Below are 22,491 nucleotides of genomic sequence, written 5' to 3' on the forward strand. Positions count from 1 at the left end.
AAAAAAATACAAATAAAATTAGGATTCCAGCTTTTAATTAAAACTCTAGTTCAATGACTACCACAAACAAAAAACACACGTTATCCAACTTTCACACTGCGTGCCACGATGACAAAGTGACCCAAGCTAATTAAATGGCTCGTCCCTCCTCTATCATGGTCAGTAGTGACGCGTGTTCACACTGCATTAAAGTTTGTTTGCTCTGTAGTTACCAATGGCTAAAAATGGTCCTTCAAATATGTTCGTCTGTGGACATGAGTGGACGGGTGTTACACCAGAAACCAAAAAATGAACCAGAAATGAGGAAATCCGCCTCCAGTTTCTGCCTTCCAGCACGCTAAAGAAAAATCCAGTTGACCTTTGACAGCTGCAGCCTGCCCTACATTTAACACGGGTCACATCATTAACAGCAGCTACCCAATTCCTTACTAATGCTGGTAATCAAGGCATGTAAGACCTGTCAGGAATCTAAATTATTGTGGTGTCACATCTGTTCTAAATAAACATACACTAAAGAAAATGTAATGCTTTCATCAAAACAACCGGTCCAACTCACGACTAATGAAACAAAAACGTCATCATAAGCAGTCTTTCTGGCACAGACGATGTGAACAAAGAGGTGAAATACCGCGACCCTGGTGCTCGGACTGAAGTGTACACACTGCATAGTTCAAATATACAGTGTGGAAGTGGGACGCAGCTAGTGTACTTAAGATTACCGCTCACCCTAAATGGTTATTATTAGCAGTTACAGCAACTAATATTACGTGTCCCCGCTGACGGGCCCTGTAGAGGCTTCGTTTACGCGCTGCAAACACACACTGCTGGGCATGGTCTGCTGTTTTCGCTTCTGTTCGCCGCCGCCATTTTCTGACAAGGGAACGGAGGACATGTTGGAAGCTAGCACAACAAAAGAGCGGCCATTTCCAATCACACAGTCCCCTTTCCGCTCCGTAACAGCTGTAATTCAGGATACAAGTACGCACCTAGGGTCTGTACACGGCTGTCACCACGCAGCCAAAAGTGTCAAACGGAACCGAGAGGGAAGCGTTTGAAAGCGGTGGCTGGAAATACATAATACACAGTGTGTCCTCGTAGCTGTTGGGCTGATTAGCAGGCCTAATGCCAGCAGGGTTGAGGGTTCACAATCACTGTTAGCCGTCTTTTTCCCAGAGCAGACGGGACGACATTTATTGACCGAAATAAATGTTTCCATGTTAGTATCGACACAGACGCCGTGCCGCCCAACCATGTCTCCTTACCTGATGTGTGGAATCCCGACACCGCCTTGTAGGATTTTGTATAGTTTGCTTTCGTATAACAACTGCGGATGTCTGGCCTTTTGTGATTCCAATTTAACAGCTACTTCCTGAAAAATAGAAACACGACAACAAATACACTTCAATATTAACCATTCTTTTTACTACTAACATCCAGGGATTCATAAACTGAATGCAGCTAAAAGTATTGTGTAACCCTAGCAGATAAATAGAAGCTGTGCACTTTCCAACCTATAAAGTTATCGCACACATAGGACAAAGCTACCGTCATATTCGGTAAAATTATTTAGCAACTTCCAGAAGACAGCTAAACAATCCAAGATGTAGAAAGATGCACCATATTACCTCTCCATTTGTGATGTTGATGGCCAGATATATGTCGCCGAAAGATCCTGATCCGATTTTTCTGACGAGTTTGTATTTTCCACCGACTATGAACTCTGCTTTAGAGCCACTGCTGCTCGCCATATCCACCAGATATCAAATTCCACCTGATTTGCTTTAGGAAATTCTGTGGCAATTTAGCCCGATTGTCAGCAGAACATACGGCGTCCCGTATATCCACTTGGTGTTACAGGGGGCAATGTGGGCTAGCTGTTACTACAAAATATTTTCGAAAACCAATGAACCAGGCTTCGATAGATCTCATATATAGTTTTCTGGCTTTCGTCTGGCTACAATAATCTTAGTTAAAACACAAACTGGTCAGGTAAACGCTCAATGGCGTGTTAGTATCGACGTACAAACATCCAGAACTAAATTAGAACAAGCCTAAGGCCTTTAACACCCAACCAGCTACCTCGAAGTAGCAACTAATGTCCGTCAAATCTAACGTTAGCTAACGTTAGCATCAAGCTAACGTCGTCGTAACGAACGCAACGGAGAAACTGTCCAGGTTTCCTCTGCAGTGAAGAGCGAAAGTAAATCTTTATACTCTCGCGGGTGCCGTTGCTTCTTCGATCTTTTAAAGACGTTTTCAGCAAACTTTAAGGGTCGAAACCGTCTGTACAAAGTACAACCCACTCACTCCGCCATCTTGTCTTCTCTACCCTTTCTCTCAGCTGGTTGCCGTTGGAGGCGATTAGCTAAGGTACCTCATGGCCCCTTCAGTTGCTATCGGAAATAAAAGTAAATATAAAAAATATGCCACAAAACTTAGTGCTAAGAAAGGAAATATGCTTTATGTATGCCCGCAGTATAAATGCTTTATAACGCAACATTCCTAGTTTGAATGGCCTTAAAATTTTGTATATTTTGTTTCTTTTTTAATTTGTTTTTTTGTCCTATCGCGTGTCGACGTATGTTAAAGGCCAATTAATTTTTATTAATCCTTTATTTATCCAGGTAAAAATCTCATTGAGATTAAAACTCTCATTTACAAGGGAGACCTGGCATCATAGCAACAAAAGTCACATACCACATAGGTATATAACATTTAAAACAAATACAATATCCCATACAAACATGTGTAAAATATACAATAACAGATCAAATTAAGAGTACATTAAAAACAATCACACTGAGTAAAAGAGCTGTTCTCTCGTTCCTTTAAGACAGACTTAAACTCTCCCAAGGTAACCAATTCTGATCATTTCAGTTCCTTCTGCAGATTATTCCAGGAAGCAGGGGCAGCGTATTTAAAGGCCTTTTTCCCCAATTCTGTTCTGATTTTTGGGACAATCAATTGTATGATTTTGTTCGAACGAAGGTTGTATTGGTTGTGGTTTTTACACATATAAACACATAAATAAGATGGAACCAGCCCAAGGAGAGATTTATAGATAAAAATCAACCAATGGGAGAGTCTGTGAATATGCAAAGATGGACATTTAGCAGCAGCATACAAAGAACAATGATGTACATGATTTCCATAGCCAGTAATAAAACGTAAAGCACAAAAGGCCAATTAATTAACCGTGAAAAGTTCTTTTTGGGGGGTTAACTTTTGTTTGGTTGATAATTTGGTCAGGTTCCACCACAGAGCACTTGAATGCACCAGCAGGTGATGTTTTCGAACAGACTACGTCATGTGACTGGAAAACATGAAATATTATTCCAAAATATGTTACAAATATTTGCCAGAAATTCTACATGGTCATTCAGAGAACGAATATGACAAGGGTAGATTTTTTTAGTGGGCAGTCAGAAGACCAAAAAACAGATCTTTGTTCCTCAAGTAGACCATTACGCCTTTTGCTATAATGTCATATTTTATTAGGATTTTTTTATTTTGAGATATTAAAATCACAACAGACAAAACTGGGGGACAGAAAAGCAAAAGAAGAAAGTAAGACAAGTTTGGCAGGGAGAGAAAAAACAAGACAATCTGCTTGAATACCTGCTGAAAAAAACCACACAGCAGGGAAACCATAGCAACAACCAGCATATGTATAACTAAGAGTAACATACATATGATAAGTGTTACTGAGCAGCACACAGTATTAATATTACATGACATGTTTAGAGGCAGCAGCCGACCAAGATGGTGTGTGGGCACCTGTGTGTGTGAGCGTGCTGTGCTCATAAGGTTTCTGTGTTTAAGTATCTAATAGTGTGTGGGGGGAGCCACAGGCCTGCCCCCCAGGACATGAAAGAGCTAGAATGGTCCAAGACACAGTCATGTTGCAGCGCTGGGTGCTGCGGTACAGAATTCACCGGGTATGGATCCTCTCCGCAAAGATCTCCAAAACAGGCCAATAACATTCCAATCTTCCAGGTCCCAGAGGCAAGTGAAAGGAAGGATACAGTCAGAGTTGTGAAAGAGCTGCTCAGCAGACACTGAAACTACCTCCCAAATGGACATCCAGACATCCAAACTAGTCCTCGAGATTCACCAGCACCTCCCAGGTCGATAATAGTGAGATTCCTCAGCACAGCAAAAAATAACAAGCATGGAGCCAAAAAGTCTTTTTTTACATAAATGGACATTCTTTAAAAAAGACAACTGTCCCGATCCACGAATGAAGACAGCAAATGTTCACGAAATCAAAAGAAAGGATGTCCAGGCCAAATGTCTGCATCCAGCAAAAGTGAAAATATATCTGCACACCGGAGAGGAGACTTTCGCTGCACTAACGGAGGCCACGCTGCTGCTGGAGAGTCGAGATATGCTGTGGAGAAACGGAGCATGTTAAGGACAGCTGAAGGAAGGCTGGACGTTAAGGGTAAAGGGCAGAGGTCTGTTGACTCAACTGTAAGAAAGAAAACAAGAGGAGGGGAGTTGAACCTACACGAGGAACAATGAATGCCATAAATCCATAAACATGAAGACGATGTGGACAGTTACATGTCACAGTAATAGAAGAGATATTTCTTAATGTCCTGGTGGTTCGATACGAGCAGATTACACTCATCTGGGCCTCTTTGACATCGTACTGAGCCTTTTTTCCCACAGAGGGGGAAGGTCTCACCCCTCTGACCAGCACAGAGGTAAACACAGTTAAACGACCGTGGTTGACTGGAGGTCCTGCTCTGTGTTATTAATGCCATTTCTTTGTTTTTCCTGACATATGTCGTGGACATATCTCACACCCATCTACAAGTGAAGCACATTTATGGGAAACACTTGTTTAAACAAAAAGGGGAACATATCATAACATCATAGTTATAATGTAGCACAATCAATAACCCAATCAAGAGAATGATTTAGGGTTTCTTGAGTCAGAGAAAGGGTTTGAGTACGCAGTGCATCATGTAGGGAGTTGCTGTCCTGTTTAGCATGTGTACCAATCATGAGGACGTTTTTTCACGATGATGAAACACATTTTGTCATCTTCACTGAAACAATAGGAGTCATGAAAATAACAATTTGAAATGTGCCCAAATGAAGACTGGCTAGACTTCTGTGTGGGATCATGCATTAAGATGAAGGAATTATACAATAGAGAAAATGTTACAATTGAAAAACTAACGACAGTTACATGGGTTACTAACTTATAAGGCAGAAGGACATGTCAGATATATGAATAAAACATATTATGAAATGGGGAATAAAGCTGGCAGGTTTAACGGCCTTTCAGCCCAATCCAGCTGAAATCCAGAGACCAACGAGATGGCAAAAGCACAGGCGTTCTGTACTTACGTGTTAGTATAAATACTACTGTTAAAAACTACTCACTGATTCAACTTCTTTACTCAAGTAAAAGTAAAAAGTACAGGCTCTGAAACCAGTAAAAAGGAGGTTTCTATATGAGGTTTGTGAACCTTCATACAAATAATATCAGTAGATATTGTACACTGTTAGAAAAAACATCTTAAAAAAACAGTAATATTCTGGCAGCTGGGGCGCCAAAACAATACCGTAAAATAACAGAAAATAACTTACTCATAAAAATACGGTTATTTCCAGTAATGAAAATACGGTTTGTTGCCCTAATTTTACATGGGATTTTGCCTTTTCCAAGTGCTTTTAAACATTAAATTAGGAACAATTTAATGTGATTAAACAATGAAATGACCTATAAACAAGGTCAGTGAATGCAGCAATATGAATCATAATACTTAAATGTACAGAAATATACAGTTAACAGTTAGTTTAAATAATAATGGACTGCAATCATATAGCGCTCTTTGAGACCCTCAATTCCACTTTATAATTCCCCTCTGACCATCACCAGTAGGTGGCAGGTGAAGTGTCTCGCCCAAGGACACAACGACCGAGACTGTCCAAGCCGGGGCTCAAACCGACAACCTTCTGATTACAAGGCAAACTGCCAACTCTTGAGCCACGATCGCCCTAAGTAACAATAATAATAATTATTATTTGATGTAAAAGAAAGTTTATAAGAATCATGTTATATACTTTTCCATAGCATTACATTTGAATTTAACAGTTCAATCTTTCAAATAACGGACAGATATTTGTGAGATCATGATACATTTGTGAATGTATTTCAATCTAAATATGCATATGTACAGACAGATACATTTAAAAAACAAGTAAATTATGTTTTATTACATTTACAGTGATTTTACGTTAATTTACGTTTGAAATGTGAAATCAGTCTATTTATGTGAATTTAATGATATTCTAGAAGAGCAGCACAAAACTGTAAAATACACAGTAAAATACTTTTATATTATATGTAGTTATAACTACACTCAGCCTGAATCTGAAGAAACAGAAGGGAGATATGTACACACACTGCTGCCTACATTGTAGAGGGTGACTTTGCCTCTTAACAGTAAAATGTGCAGAGTCAGGGGTCAAAGTGGATCCAGCAGGGGGGGGATCCTAAGCATGGTTGTAATGGAGCCTCTGAATAGCAGCTAGTCTACCTCAGTTTGATTTGTAGCACATTCCACGATATTAAAAAAACAATGTCTTGTGCACAAACCCTGATTTAAAAACACGAGGATTTACATGTAAGCTTGAAATTTCCAGTTTATAAAATCCCACTGAGCAGACCACACTTTAAATCTAACCTCTCCTCTTCCTCTCCAGTCTTTCTTATCTTTCTCCAACTCTGAGTGAAGCTAGCTCTTTCTTGTTTCTCCCTGTGAAATGCAGCAGCTGGACCTTTAGCCAGCAGGTACACTGTGCAACACACTGCACACAAACAGTGTGTGCGTGCTGATGTTTGTTGAGCTAGTTAGAAGTACTGCAACTGTAACTTATTAAGGACACCCGCAGTTGTTCTGGTGTTGTGGCAAAAACAAAACAAATAACAACTCCACCATCTGGGTGGCTGTGGCTCAGGTGGTGGAGCAGATCAGCTACTGATTGGTGGTTCGAGCCTTAGCTTCCCCAGTCTGCATGTCAAATCTGGTTGTTCAGCGATGACGTGACGAATCCTACTTCCGGGTCTAAAGTAGTCTGCGTTTAATATGGCTTTTGTGTTGTTAACATGTTTAATGTTTTGTATTTTCTTCTATTTGATCTCAAAAAGCTCCTAAAACAGTCAGTGATCCCTGTTGACCTCCCTCGGCTTTTATTACCGCTAATCATTTATTTAAGCTCAGTTTTTAAAACCTTAGGATGTAACTACAGCCCAGCCCATGCAGCAGTATATGAATGACTAACCTCGTATTTTGGATGGATTATCTCAGTTGTTCTCCTAACGTATAGGTGTAACGGAGAAACAGCCAATCAAATCGCAGCTTTTCGGGCATTGGAAAAAAATGGGGTTTTTTTACACTGAACTGTCTGAGCGCGGGTTCGAGTCCTGGTTGGGACAAAGGTTGTGTTACATTATCAAAAGTTAAACACCATTTTCAATCTACTTATTGTGGATAACATTTATTTTTCACTTTGCTTTTAATTTTTATTTCATTATCATTTTATTTATATTATATAGTGTTATGGCCTGTGGAGCAATTTTTCTGCATTACGTACCTATACTGTCATAACTCAGACTGTATCATGACAGTCTTGAGATGATACATACCAGACATATAGTCTACAATTATGCAGACATCCAACTTTTAATAAAAAGACTAAAGCTAAAACTATAATACAGATACATTCTGATGACATAGAAAATGATGCTTATACATAATTTAAACAAGGCATGTCTGTAATAAGTCATCTGTCTGCTTCCTGGTGGCTGTTAGTTTATATCTATTCATTTTCCAGCACAAACTCAGTACTGACATCATTACTTTATTCCAGTCATGCTCTTGCCAGCCTCCACTCTGCATGCTTTAAATCTGTTGCTCTTCTGCTTCTACCATTCTGCGTTTCAGATCCACAGCCATGCAGCCCGCCCTCTCTCCTTTCTCCTCCTCACCGTGGTCACTCAGAACCCTGTCCCAGCCTCCATCTTCATCACTACCAGCATTTTGACTCTGGGGTGTGGCTTGTGCAAAATCCTGTCACTGCTGAGATTTCTTCTGCTATGATGGGTCATTGGAGTCTAACTTCCTAACAGTTACATTGATTTCTGTATCTCAATAAATCATGTTCGGTTTTTCCACATGATCTCTCCTTATTGAACTGCTTTTGTAGATAAGCTTCAAGCCAGAAAGCAACAATACCTAAACCAAAAATATCAGTGAGAAAGTGTCTGGACTATCTCCAGCTGTGTTTCATGCATTAAAGATAACTTCAGACACTGTCTGGTTGTCATGTCTGAAATAGGCTGTACAGTCACACAGATACAAGACAGCAGTCATGTTTCTAATGATATAAATCAACCAGAAAGATTATAAAGATAAAAGCTGTGAGACCCCACTAGAGAAAGGATGGCTTGTTATCATTACATGAAGTGATTTAGAAATAATATGTAAGCTTTCAGGGCAGCACTCACAGCTTCTTAAAACTGATTACCTGATGGTGAGCACACACAGGTATATAAACATACAGGTGAACTCTAAGAGGTTATAAAGAAGAGAGCTGTGCTGCTATTTTTAAAGAACACAATTTATTTACATTTTTATATTTACAATCAGTTTTTATTTATATAAACAAAATAAACATTACAAACCTAGAACAAAACTATATTATGTACAATATCAACAGTTTCTCCCCTATTTCCTCTTTTCTTCCACCCATCTTTGTCTCTCTGCCTCGTAGAAAGGAGACTCCTGAAACTCCTTCCAGGTGCTCTTGGCTCGTGAGCCAAAGCCAACCAGCTGATCATCCTCAGAGGCTTCTGCAGCAACACTCACTCTGCTGGCCTCATAGTCCAGAAGAGCTTTTATCTCTGTAAAGCTGAGGGTATACTGTACAAATGAATGCAAGCTCTCCTTGCCATGCCCTTCTTCCAAAGAGGTCCCTGCATCCACTTCTTTCCTGAGATCTTTGATCAGGTACATGGTGTACCCGACATCATTCTCCAGAAGCCACCGGAAAGATTTCCCTTTATATTTTCCAAACTGCAGGATGTACTCTCCCTGCACTTCCTTCATGTTGGAGGCATCGCCTCCTCTCTGATAGATGACAGTCAGAGCATCGTCTTCCCTCACAGGTGCAGACTTGTCCTGCAGTTTGGGGTCATTTTTAATATCCAAGTGGCCTCTTGCGGAACGCCACAGAGATTTTCCCTGGATATGGCGCAACTTTCTTCTGCATCTTGACATGCAGTGAAAAAATAAACAATTATATTAAACAAAATTGATTCCAAACAGAAACAAAGACATTCCAGGTTATAATCTTGCTGCTTGGTTTAGACAGCAGGATGCAGGAGAACAATAAAGAGACACAATTTGAAAGAACATTGACAACATTTGCGATAAAATTGTTTTTTCCTCCAGGTATAACAAACTGTTCTGTCTGTAAATAAAAACCTTTCATGGTTGAATGATTATCTGCAAAATTTGTGATAACTGCTTAGCAGTCATGGCACATAAGAATTGCTGGTAGATTATCAACATATCTATTTAAGCTATCGTGTTTATTCATACACGAGTGGGCATTGCTCATGTTAGAGAGATATCAAGACAGACTTCCGCATTGATAAGATTACTGCCCATTACAAGATGAAAGCAATACATTTTTTAAGCAGGTTCAGTCATTTAGCATGTCATCTCATAACAAGACACTTATCGGTTATTTAATTGTACCACATTATAGTAATGTCAGTGTCACAGCAGTCAGAAACCTACAAAGTTTATTTAACAGTAAAACACGTCAATGAAACACGCAATTTATTTAAGGATCACGTTCATTCATTTTTTACCGTGCCACTTTACAACAGCAGATAAACTCCCACCGTCTTTAACTGAGCGATGGATGCTTCGTAAATGCAATCGCAACACGCCTATTACCTGTAATATACAGCTGTAAATGTATTCTGTTTGTTTATTCTTATTTCAAACGACGTTTCTTACCTTTGATCAATGAATGAGGAGCGTTGGGATGTGTTGCGAGAGGTGAGTTACTTGTTTTCTCTCCCGAAACGTAAAAGAGGAGATTTTTTCAAAGTGCCGCCGCATCTCAAACTCGCAACAGCGCCGGAAGACCGTAGTGGCCAAAAATATATCACACCCGTAGTGCTTTAGCGCTACCATAGAGAATGAATGGGAAACAGTTTAGGGCAGTTTAGCTAAACAAACCCAGGCTCCCGCCAGCTAGCCCAACTTCAGTAACCCTACAAACGTCACTGCTGTTTAGTTTTCTGTCTTCATTTATGCTGGAAGTGATAACAGAGCTGTACGTTTGAATTTGTTTCCAAAGCCCCGCAGTCAGGACATGCTATATTGTATTTAGATAGAAGCTAGCGAGCTAACTTCCTGCTAACTTCTAACTCCGTTAAATGTCATAAATTCCGTTTTCATGGATGCCTGGATGTTAAACTCAATTGTTACACCTGGTAGAGCAGAATGCTGATCATTTTATTAAAGATGAAAGACTTTAGACAGTTTTTCAACTCTCAGTAATGCCACAGTGATGTTTGATATATGGACCTGCAGCAGAGTTTAGGTCCAGACACGGCTAGTGACGTCAGACTGAACAACCGGATATAGGGCTTTGGAGCGTGATGTCACGGGGGGTGGGCGTGGAAAGGATTTTGGCCCGATCCGCCATTTTGGGGGTCTAGCGCAAGTGAAAAGGGAGCGAAGTCACACACAACAGCCACGGTTCATATTTGCTGTGTGGTCGGCTGCAATGTTCGATCACATGACCGGCAAGAGAATAAGCTTGAAAATGGTTTGTCTTTTCATTCTTTCCCAACCTGGAAGCAACATGAGGCAGCTCGTGTATCGATGTTACCAAACGAAGGCGTCCAGCCTGGAGAGCAGCTGTGAGGCGAGCTCCAGCTCTCTTCCATCTCCAAATATCTGTTGGTGCTCCAGACATTTTCATTCCGGTAAGTTCTAAATATGTTCATATCTTTATAGCCTATTAGTTTTATTTTCTATGCGCTCTGAGCTCATAGCAAATTAGAACAAACATCCTACTGAGTGATTTTGCAGAACTACCTTCTATTTATAGAGTTGCTAATTATTTGGCATTATTGCAGCAAACCAGCCTATGAAATGGATGAAACATCGTGACTGGTTTCCAGCGCTACACAAGGGACCTGCTTCAAACATACCACCATGCCAATCAGATTACTTCTTCCATGTGAGGGTGAAGAGGTGACCCTCCTGGATAAGATGGTGAAGGTTTGCTGCGTTTGGTGAACAGTGTGATAATAAAACCAGAGAAGGATGAAACATGCTCCTGTTAAATGTTAAGTCTTGTGCTGTTAAAATTGCTGTATTTTTTCAAAAGATACAGTAAATAAAGTTAGTAGTGGGTGATGTCATGTAAACACTCATGATTTTGTGTAAACATTTTGTCATTTGTAAACTATAAATGACATCATCATTGTAACTGATGTGATGTTCTATAAGGTGGTTTCAATAAAAAAAAAAAAGAGCAAAAATTAGTTTGTTTCTTTATTCAACTTTTGAACAGTGGGACTCAGTCAGTACATACTCAGTAAATGCAAATTATTTACATGGCAGTGCACTACAGGCATAAATCTAGACCCCTAGATAAAACATTATGGGTCATTCCCACAACCCACAGCTTCACTGTGTTCCAGCAAAGTATCCAATAGCAGTGACAACTCCTCCACAGTAGCAGGTGGGATTTTTCTGTTTTGAGGCTCCTTTTACCTGTCACTACAGATGGTCTGTTTAGGTTTTGATCAAGAGCCTTTTTTTGGGCAGCTGAAGAGGAGAAGTCTATCTTATGGCCAACCTCTGGCTGTATCTTGGTCACATTACCCAGCAAAACCCAGTATGCAGGTTCATCTGTAACAGTCCTTGTGCCACGGATCAACACTGTTGCTTCTACTTTAAACAGAAGAGCAGCGACATGGCTGCAGGTCTCTGCGACTCCGGCCTTACAGGTGCAGCGGGCGGCTTCAACCTTCCCTGTGATGCTCACAGTGACCCATGGCTGCAATGCTGGTTCATTCAGTCTTTGAGAGTGCAGGACCTGAAACACACACAGACAAAGTTCATTTAAAGACAAGAACTATGAGCCAAGGCCGACGTAAATGTGTTTAATCTACTTTATCATAAATGTAACAAAGTGTTTAGAAAGTTAGCACATACATGTCATTTTTCATTTCTTTATGTGTCCATCTATAGAACGCTGCATGTTATAGTGTAAATCTGCCTGCAGAAAATGAACCTAAAGTATGTAATGCAAGGATGTCATCACTTTAGAGATGGAGAAAGCATAAAGTGACAATTATGAATCCCTTAATATGATAAGGAGATTCTGCAGGTCATTAATCAATGTATAAAACTAAAATAAAATGTATTTTTAGTGACACAAGATACAAACATGGAAGCAAGATGTTTAATTAGGATTATTTATAATAAATATGAATAAATTAGTGCAATTTCTTTAACCATAAAGAATAACTAAATCCTTCAGGACAATGTCTCATCAATGCACTGAACTCGCTATGTTATCCCTCTAACAGCCTCCACATGTTCTCACTGTAATTTCCCCTCATGAATGAATTTATGCTGCACTAATCTGAATGTTTGCAGGGAAATCAAACGCATTTCACTCGCAGTACTCGAGCTGACTTACCTTTGTTTGAATGACGACTTGTACGCGCTGACTCCACAGATAAGGTATGAAATATGTCAGGCTACGTCAGTAGCGGTTGGTCTTCAGGGTTTCTACTCCACGGCCGTATTTCATACGGGTCCACATTTCCAATGCACGCTATTTTCTGCAAGTACCGCTGCTTCACCTCTGAATGAAATCGGTCTCTATACAGTTCATTCTCTTTTGAGCTGCTTTTAAGCATCTTTCTTGTAGTCGTCGTTCCAACACAGTGTGTTTGGTTTGATTCGTAGACCCCGAAAATGGCGCTGCGCTCCCATAATGCATTGCGGCGTGACGTCAACTCCAAAGCCCTATCCTTGGGCACGATACCAACCCCAAGTTGCCCTCTGATGTGTTTATCAGTGTGTGAATGTAGATTAGTTTGCACTTGTGTGAATGAGGCATGTTGTATACAGCGAGTATTCTGGGAGAGTAGAAAAGTGCTGTTTAAGAATCAGTCCATTTACCACCGTCCCCTTTAACCCCTGACTTTGGCACAGGTTGCCTCTTTTATGCAACATCCTCTGGTGATTAATAAAAGAAAAGGACTGCAGGCCATGTGCTGCTGTTTAGGCTCAAACTGTAAACATGTAGGGAGCAAGTAAAAAGTAGTACAACAGGGTGGGCCATGGATACAGCGTAACAACATGGGAATGGTTGGTGGTATTAAAGTCCTGTTTGTGGCACATTAGTATATGTGAGGGGGCAAACTCCTCAAGATGGGCGGTGACCATGGTGGCCATTTAGAAGTCGGCCATCTTGGATACAACTTTAGTTTCTTCAATAGGAAGAGGGCCATGTGACACATCACACTTATTGGTAACGCCACAAGAAAAATAATGGTGTGCTTGGTTTCGACGTAACGTTATTCATTTCCCTGTGTGTGTGTGTGCGTGTGAGTGTGTGTTCAGGTGTTTGGGCCATTTTAGCAGCTTTATTCTGTTTTTCTGAAATGTTGGGGTTATTTTGCACAAATGCAAAACCACAAAATCTGAAAGTTTCCCAACCTGGAAGAATACCTCCTTCCAGGAAGCCAAACACAGGGTAACTGTTGGCGTGGACATCCCTGTACTTCTTCATTTTCAACTGGATATTAGTTTTTGGATGCTGTTTTCTTTCTATCCAGTGACGTATTCTTGTGGGAGTGTCTCCTTTCCTTTACAACGAAGCCAATCAAAGGACGGCTTCAGTCAGGACCACAGTGTGTGTGTATAAGGATAACATGTGAAACACACACCTGCTGCCAGAGAAACACGTCTACAAACTGGAAGCTATGAAGCTGACCGTGCTGTTCTGGGCTGTTCTGCTGTTTTCTGTCTGTGGTGAGTTCATTCACAGCACAAACTGATGATCTTCAGAACATTTTCTGTCTCAGGCTCTTCTTTAAATAACTTTTTCCTCCTTTTAACTGAGGTTTTAGGTGCATGTAAAATATGTTAGCAAGACTAATTTAAAAGAATGTTTACAATTTGTAAAAACAAATAATTATAACAAAGACATTCAGTCCATTTCAGTACATTAATTAATTAAACAATACAAAAATGCCTAAATTATCATTCACTGTGTGCTTTTAGGATTCAAGGATAGTCAGAAGAAATAAACAGATTATTTTTTTAGTTCCAGTTTTCTCTCTTGAAACGACATTAACAAGTGAACTGCAGATTATTATCAAACCTTAGTTTACAAGATAAGACCTGATGTCCTTTATGATCAGGAATATATTTAAACTGGAAGAGTTTCTTTGATGTTGTCAGAGACCAAAACATGTTTTTCATATTCACACATCAAAGACCTGGAGTGGAGCAACGTAACAGGACGTTCAGATGACATCCTCTTATTATGCTTACCGGGATTATAATCTGATGGACAAATTGCTGGTTACCCTCATACTTACCGGATATGAAATTGTGATGGTTAAAACAGGGTCGATCACAAGCATATATACAAATACACAAATAATACATGTGTGTATGTTTGTGCAGTCCTTTCCCACCAGGATGAGACAGCATCTGTGTTTCCAAACAACCACAAGTTGAGGACATCTGGAGGACCAAGATCAGAAGCTCTTGTTGATCTCACAGAGGTACGAGTTGGTCTTATTCAGTATTTTTATTTCTCCCGTCTTAAATGTTTTCCAGGATCTTCTTAGTGGGCATGGTCACTTCAAATGAATACGACGTTCTTTTAACTAATTACCTTTATTTACGATGCCTTTCTACTTACGGGAGTCGCCCCTTTCAAGATCTTCCCGTTAACAGAGATCAAACCATCAAGTTTAAACATGTATTTGGTTTCTCAGAGCCTCATGGAACTGTTCTTCTTGAGAAACCTTTAACAGCTTAAAGGAAAAACAGTATTGGGGAAAGTTATGGTTCAGTATTATTATTAAAAGTGTTGAGATCATCCTTGTCAAAGTTCAAGGTTTTTATTCACCCCTTTATCAGTTTTGTTTTGTAAGAAACACTTTTTCTTCAGCGTGTTGCATTCGGCTGTGGTCAGTGTCGCTGCTGGGAGCTGGACACAGGCAATATTTATTTTTCTTATTTTTACACAAATATCTGTACTTTCTAGGTGACCTCTAATTTTCTGTTTTGAAATTTAGGAAAGAATGAGGTTATTGTGGAGATTTGCAAGTATTTAGGTGTTCTTTTTGGTCATAAACTGTGTTTTGAACTTCATGCTGATATTACCACCCAAAAAGGTCAGCACAAACTGTACTGAGGTTATTGTACTCGGCCCTGAAAAGCTTAGAAATTTGGTATCTAACCAGATTCTTCCTCTGGATGGCATTACCTTGGCCTCCAGTAACACTGTGAGGAACCTTGGAGTCATTTTTGACCAGGACATGTCCTTCAAATTCAAATTCAAATTCAAATTTTATTTGTCACGTACACAGTCATACACAGTACGATATGTAGTGAAATGCTTGGACAACTGCTCGTGACCTAAAGAAAAAAAAGGAAAAGGCTATGAATAAGATAGGAAATAAATATGAAAAATTAAAAAGGGTAAATTTAACTAGGAAGGAATAAAATATAAATTAAGGTTAAAAATGAAATAACTGTACAACACAGATTAGAATGAAGGGTAAATTTAACTGGGAAAGAATAAGATAAAATATATAAATTAAAGTTGAAAATAAAATAACTGTACAACAAAATACACAATATAGAACTATATAAGAATGTATGAAGAAATATAAATAAATATATACACAATAACAGCAGCTGTACAAGTATTAACTGGAAATGAAGAATATAGTGACCAGTGTTGTGCAAAAACAAAGTCCAGAAAGTCCAGTGTGTGTGTAAGAACCATATGTGTGGATCAGTACTGTGTGGTGGTGTGATTGAGAGACCGTATCGCCTGCGGGAAGAAGCTCCTCCTCAGTCTCTCTGTGTTGGTCTTCAGGGAGCGGAATCGCTTTCCTGACCTCAGCAGAGAGAACAGTCTGTTGTTGGGATGGCTGAGGTCCTTCACCATCTTCCTGGCCTTGGTCCAGCACCGCCTGCTGTAGATTGAGTGCAGGTCAGGGAGCTCGGAGCGGATGGTGCGCTCAGCTGACCGCACAACCCTCTGTAGAGCTCGTCTGTCCTGCATGGTGCTGTTCCCGAACCAGGTTAAGATGTTTCCCGTCAGGATGCTCTCTATGGTGCACGAGTAAAAGTTCCTGAGCACCTTGGAGGGCAGTTGGAAGTCTCTCAAGCGTCTGAGGTGGTAGAGACGCTGACGGGCCTTTTTCACCACGGTGTTGATGTGACAGGACCATGACAGGTCCTGCGTGATGTGAACTCCGAGGTATTTGAAGCTGTCCACTCTCTCCACTGGGCACTCGTTGATGACGGGGGTCTGGTAGTTCCTCTCCTGCTTAGTGCTGAAGTCCACTATCAGCTCCTTTGTCTTACTGACGTTTAGAAGGAGGTTGTTCCTCTGGCACCAGTTCTCCAGATTCCTAATCTCCTTCAGGTAGGCCGTCTCGTTGTTATCAGAGATCAGGCCCACCACGACGGTGTCGTCAGCAAACTTGATGATGGTGGTGGAGCTGGTAGTGGCCACACAGTCATATGTGTACAAAGAGTACAGCAGGGGGCTCAGAACACACCCCTGGGGGGCTCCAGTGCTGAGAGTGGTGGAGGCTGAGACATGTCCGCCCATCCTTACTGCCTGTGGTCTGCCAGTTAGGAAGTTGGAGATCCACTGACACATAGATGAGCTGAGTCCCAGATGCTCCAGCTTGGTGGTGAGTGTGGAGGGAATTATGGTGTTAAATGCAGAGCTGTAGTCTATGAAGAGCATTTTAACATAATTCCCCCTTCTAGTGTCCAAGTGAGTGAGTGATGTGTGGAGGAGATGAGAGATGGCATCGTCTGTGGAACGATTTGGACGGTAAGCGAACTGTAGTGGGTCCAGTGTGTCTGGTAGTGAAGAAATGATGAAGTCTCTGACCAGGCGTTCAAAGCACTTCATCACTACTGAGGTGAGGGCTACAGGGCGATAGTCATTGAGAGAAGCAGGGTGGGGTTTCTTCGGGACAGGAACAATGATGGACTCTTTGAAGCATGTGGGGATCACCGACTGAGATAAAGAGATGTTGAATATCTCAGTGAACACAGGAGCTAGCTGGTATGCGCAGTCTCTGAGGATACGACCTGGGATGCCGTCTGGTCCTGCTGCTTTCCTGGTGTTCACTCTTTTGAAGGCTCTCCTTACTTCATGCTCGGAGATGACGAGCACGTTTCCGGTGCTGGCAGTATCTTCCTGTCTGCAGCCGTTAGCGCCGCTAACACTAGCATTGTTGGAGACCTTAGCTGCAGCCTCGAAGCGAGCATAGAAAGTGTTCAGCTCGTCTGCCAGAGTCACGGCCGCGTTCGTCATACCGGTTGTTGGTGCTTTATAGTCCGTTATTGTCCTTAGTCCCCGCCACAGGCTCCTAGAGTCACTCTGTTGGAGTTGTGACTCTAGTTTCCTCCCGTAGCGCTGCTTCGCCTCTTTCACCGCCCTCCGCACGTTATATGACGCGGCTTTGTACGGGTCCATGTCCCCCGTCGTGAGTCCCGTGTTGTAGGCAGCGGTGCGGGATCTCAGAGCGTCGCGGATGGTTTTATCCACCCACGGCTTCTGGTTGGGAAACGTTGTGATAGTCTTTGTCTCCACGGTATCATCCGCTAGTTTCCCGATGAATCCCACAACCGCTTCCGTAAACACGTTGACGTCATCGTCGGAGCTGTTTCTGAACATGCCCCAGTCTGCGCCACCGATTGATCCGTCCAGCGCGCGACCTTCCTCTGAACCGGAACTTCCTGTTTCAGCCTTTGTTTGTATTTTGGCATGAGGAAGATGGCGGCGTGATCAGATTTGCCAAACGGGGGGCGGGATTGTGCCTTGTAGCCGTCCTTGACCGTAGTGTAGCAGTGGTCCAGTGTCCTTTCACCCCTGGTGGGGCAGGTGATGTGTTGATAAAAGTTCGGCGCTGCGCGTTTGAGGTTGGCGCTATTAAAGTCCCCCGTCACAATAAGCGCAGCGTCCCGGTGTTGTGTCTGGTGCTGTGTGAGTGCCTCATGCAGCTCGCATAAGGCGGTGACCGTGTCCGCTTGTGGTGGAATATAAACGGCACTTACAATGACCGATGTAAATTCCCGAGGTAGATAAAAAGGACGACACATGATGGACAGTAGTTCCAGATTTGGTGTGCAGGAGCGTGTGAGAGGAACAACGTTCGCACTGTTGCACCAGTTGTTGTTCACCATTAAACACACGCCGCCTCCCCTTGACTTCCCCGAGTCCCGTGTCCTGTCCATGCGGTGAACCGAGAAGAACTCGGCCGGCTGGATGGCGTGGTCCGGCACCGCTGGGTTCAGCCATGTCTCGGTGAAGCAGAGGAGATTGCAGTCCCGAATGTCTCTCTGGAACTTTATCCTGGCCCTGAGGTCGTCAAGCTTGTTCTCCAGTGACTGGACGTTGGCGAGCAGGATGCTAGGCAGAGGTGTGCGGTGTGCACGAGCTCTCAGCCTGTTCCTGACACCGGCTCGCTTCCCTCTAGGCTGGTGACATTCGTCTGTCCTGGCCTGAAAGGAGACGCTACCGGTAGACTGCAGCGAGAACTGCCAGCATCTGAGCCAGACTCTGTCTGTCTGTCTCATCATGGTCACTAAATGCACAGTAATGGCAGGTTTTGTAATAAGGCAGATCGCGCTAACATAATATGCACTGTTAGTTGATTATTTACCTGCTGCATTAACGGGAGAGGACGTGCAAACGTTACCGCTGCTGCTGGGTTGAGATTCACGAGTCCGGAGCGGAATTAAAAACACGACATTCATTTAAGGTCATCGCGTGTTTTGTGAGCAAATGCTTTTGCATATTCGTAGTGTTTCCTCCCTTAAATGAAACATCTACTTTGCAAGTATTGCAAGTTGCCCTGATGTCATCTGTTCTCGTAAAGTATAACCAAACTTTTGAGCGTTGAGCTTAGGCGCCGTGTTTCCTGTCAGGTAAATGACGCTCCGCAACGTGGTGACGTCATTCGGGGCGACTGGAATCGATAAGGGAATCGTTTGCAAAAATGGCAAACGATTCCAAGGAACTGAAACAGTGGGAACAGGTTCTCAACAAGAACCGTGTTTCGATACCCATCCCTATCCCCAGGTACTTGTAACTGTCCTCTATGTCTGCAATGTTGCCTTCTGGTAGTTCGATCCCCTCAGTTCTGACTACCTTCCCTCTCACTCTTAGCATACAGCTTGATGTCATCCATGAACAGGAGGTGGCTGCTGACAACTGCGTAGCCAGTCTTGTTAATGATCTCCAAGAGATATAAAACTAGGAATTACAAATAAATAACATGCTAAATTGGTAAATTCGGTAAAATTAAGGGATTAAAAGGTACTATTTACTAACTATACAATACTATACAATACTAACTGTACGATAAACAAAGACAGGACAGAGAAACTGGATTGTGCAGGAGGTACTTGATGGTGACTTGTGCTATGGGCTAGTGTTGTACGCCACATCCCCATTGAGCACCTGATGAAGGCTCTCAGGGTCCTGTTGATCTTGTACAGTTCTCGGCGTTCCAGGATCCAGCTGTGGGGCACTGAGTCATAGGCCTTCTTGCACAGGTTGGTCAGCCTAGTGTTGCAGTCTCAGCTGACTGCTCGGTCTGCCAGTAGCTGGTGTTTTGTGCCTCTGGTATTCTTGCCAATATATGTGTGTGTGAATATATACATATATATATATATATATATATATATATATATATATATATATATATATATATATATATATTAGTGCTGTCAGCGTTAAAATAACATCAACGCCATAACTGAATTAACACGGCAATTCTTCGTTAGCGAGCCCCGTGCGTGGGGCTGCACTGCGCTAACTAACGCGTTAACGAGCTGACCATACTAACGCATTGAAATATATATATATACACACACACCTGTGTTTGTGTGTGTGTACTATAGATACTGCTACTTGAAAACATTTGTTCTTTGCATGCAGAGAGCAATTCCTTGTTTGTGTACACAAACAAATAAAGATGATTCAGATTTTCCTGATTCAGTTAAGAAGTTAAGAAATGAGCACCTGTTAATGGTGACCCCCGTGTGGGTCTGTTCAGAGGTCTACCAGGCACTGGAGGTTAAACCCAAGACTTGCTGAAGGGATTAAATTAAGAATCAGTAATCCTGTCACTGCCTGCTTTTGTATCCAGCCCAACTGTGGGAAGTACGAAGGAGGAATCTGCACCAAGGAGTATGCTCCAGTATGTGGGAGCGATGGAAAAACCTATGACACCGAGTGTCTTCTCTGCAAGAAGAACAGGCATGTAACACACACGCGCGCACGCACACACGCACGCACACACGCGCACGCGCGCGCGCACGCGCGCGCACACGCACACGCACACGCACACACTGAATCTATGTTTGTTTTTCTCTCCTACAGAGAAGAGAAGAATACTGTGAAGGTGGCGAAAAAGGGGCCATGCGCTTCCTAGATGGCTATGTTGCACTCATGGGTGTTAGATAGGGCCTATTGATTTCCTGTGTTTGTGTTCTCAATAAAGTTACCTTCTGCAGCATGTCTCTGGTCTAATCCTTTAACACAAAAACACCCTGACAACAGCACTGATCACAAACAGGTTTAATTTAAACAGTAATAACAGTAAGTGGCTCAAACCTGTCCCACAAAGCTGTACTTGGACTTTTCTCATAATACTATTTATTATAGGTACGCAAAATGTGGTGTAGTCAATGATTTGTTCATGAGAAACAGTAATTTCATCATCACACATTTCTGTGATATAATCACAACTTATGTGTAGACAATACAACAAACGGTGGAAAAGTGTATGTCCTGCCAAATGAGCAAGGTCTCTTCTTTAGTCACAGCTAAGCAATATTTTACACGAGTGTTTCTGACATACCAAATATCAAACACTCCTATAGCATGCCAGAAGATAATGCATGTATTATTGCAGGTCTACCTTACAATATAAAGCACCCTGAGGCGACTGCTGTTGTGATTTGGCGCCGTGTAAAAAAACTGAACTGCAGTCTGAAGTCTTGCAGCTGAATAGAATCTGGGCTGTTAGTTTAGCTCACTTGTTTTTGCTGAGTTTGGATGAAATGGTTTCTATGAGCATTTAGTGGCGATCCTGAGGTTGTTGTGGACACCACACATGCCAATAGTGTTCAGCTACAGTTCACCCCCTCTGCCCCCGCTACTGGCAGCTTTGGGTCTCAAGAGGTTTTAATTTAAAGAAAAAAAGTTTTAAAAACTCACTAAATGTACTATTTTCTATATAGGGTTCTTCCCTTTTCCTTCTGTGAGATGAGATGTCCACAGTGGAAATTCCCAGCAGAGACACCAGGGGACCGCTGCCCGGACTGCAAACCTGCAGATTGGTTTTGTATGTTCTGCCTTTTATTCTGATCATTTTTGCCGTGTTAGATTATGGAATCAAGAAGGCTTGGATGTCCACTCACCACAGCACACAGAAAGAAGTGCATCATAACTCGTGTTTCATGGTGTGGTCTGCTGGGGCAGCAGCATACTGGGAACAAGCTGAAGGCCTGTTGTGGGACGCCCTCTTGACCCAGTGGTGGTAGTGAGCAATAAGAGAATGTTGGCTGAACTGTCGTACCTGTTAGATAATACTCCCCCCTCCATGGCGGTCACTCTTAAAGCCCCGAGTACTTCCTTCAGTGGCAGACTGCTACATGTTCTGCTGGTGCGTGAGAGAGACTTCAGAGGTCTTCTAGCTGCAGTCAGACTACAGCAGTGAATGCACACACTGGGGTCTGTACATGTCACAGGATGTAATATTTGGTGACAGGGATGGGCAGTAACGCGTTACTTCAGTAATTAGTTACTGATTACTTTTTTCAAGTAACTTGACCAACACTGTTTGGTGATAACATCCAACCACTGCATGTTGCACAAGTTTACAACATCATCTTCTCCACTCTATAAAACGTTTTGTTGGCTCAACTTAAAAAAATGTGCCCAAAGTTTCCACTCAGCTCAGTGTTGTTCAATAAATCCAGCAAGTAATTTTTAGGTTTGGCAAACTCGGCTGGTTTAACAAACCAACGTGTTTTACTTTGACCACCGAAAGCATAATTAAGCTGAACAACCTCATATTGATTTAGATTTTCTGGTAATATTAAGTTGACACATTACATTAGCTGAGTTGCTCTAACT

General features: G+C 42.0%; 2 protein-coding genes across 2 annotated transcripts; one reads left to right on the plus strand and one right to left on the minus strand.

Moving 5' to 3' along the window:
* Positions 1-8,709: 8,709 nt before the first annotated feature.
* On the minus strand, positions 8,710-10,114 carry LOC146581401 (uncharacterized). The gene is made up of 2 exons (XM_085246268.1): positions 10,050-10,114; positions 8,710-9,291 (listed from the first exon to the last, which is right to left on the minus strand). Exon 2 carries the CDS (start codon positions 9,126-9,128, stop codon positions 8,748-8,750), a length of 381 nt encoding a protein of 126 aa, XP_085102394.1. The 5' UTR covers positions 9,129-9,291; positions 10,050-10,114; the 3' UTR covers positions 8,710-8,747.
* A 3,857-nt stretch (positions 10,115-13,971) lies between these two features.
* LOC146581402 (ovomucoid-like) lies at positions 13,972-20,866 on the plus strand. The gene is made up of 4 exons (XM_085246280.1): positions 13,972-14,102; positions 14,763-14,863; positions 20,498-20,607; positions 20,731-20,866. The coding sequence occupies exons 1-4, from the start codon at positions 14,054-14,056 to the stop codon at positions 20,780-20,782; spliced, it is 312 nt and encodes a 103-aa protein (XP_085102406.1). The 5' UTR covers positions 13,972-14,053; the 3' UTR covers positions 20,783-20,866.
* Positions 20,867-22,491: the final 1,625 nt, after the last annotated feature.

The sequence above is a fragment of the Mchenga conophoros genome, linkage group LG2, assembly GCF_057382185.1.
Source record: "Mchenga conophoros isolate Kocher_MC1m ecotype Shallow Benthic linkage group LG2, M_conophoros_male_GT1.1, whole genome shotgun sequence".
Lineage (NCBI taxonomy): Eukaryota > Metazoa > Chordata > Actinopteri > Cichliformes > Cichlidae > Mchenga > Mchenga conophoros.

Excerpts from the sequence above, each read along its gene's own strand:
- LOC146581402 (XM_085246280.1), top strand. The coding sequence starts at position 14,054 with ATGAAGCTGACCGTGCTGTTCTGGGCTGTTCTGCTGTTTTCTGTCTGT. Across the intron at positions 14,103-14,762 it reads TCTGCTGTTTTCTGTCTGTG|TCCTTTCCCACCAGGATGAG; the intron begins GTGAGTTCATTC and ends ATGTTTGTGCAG. Across the intron at positions 14,864-20,497 it reads CTCTTGTTGATCTCACAGAG|CCCAACTGTGGGAAGTACGA; the intron begins GTACGAGTTGGT and ends TTTTGTATCCAG.
- LOC146581401 (XM_085246268.1), bottom strand. The coding sequence starts at position 9,128 with ATGAAGGAAGTGCAGGGAGAGTACATCCTGCAGTTTGGAAAATATAAA.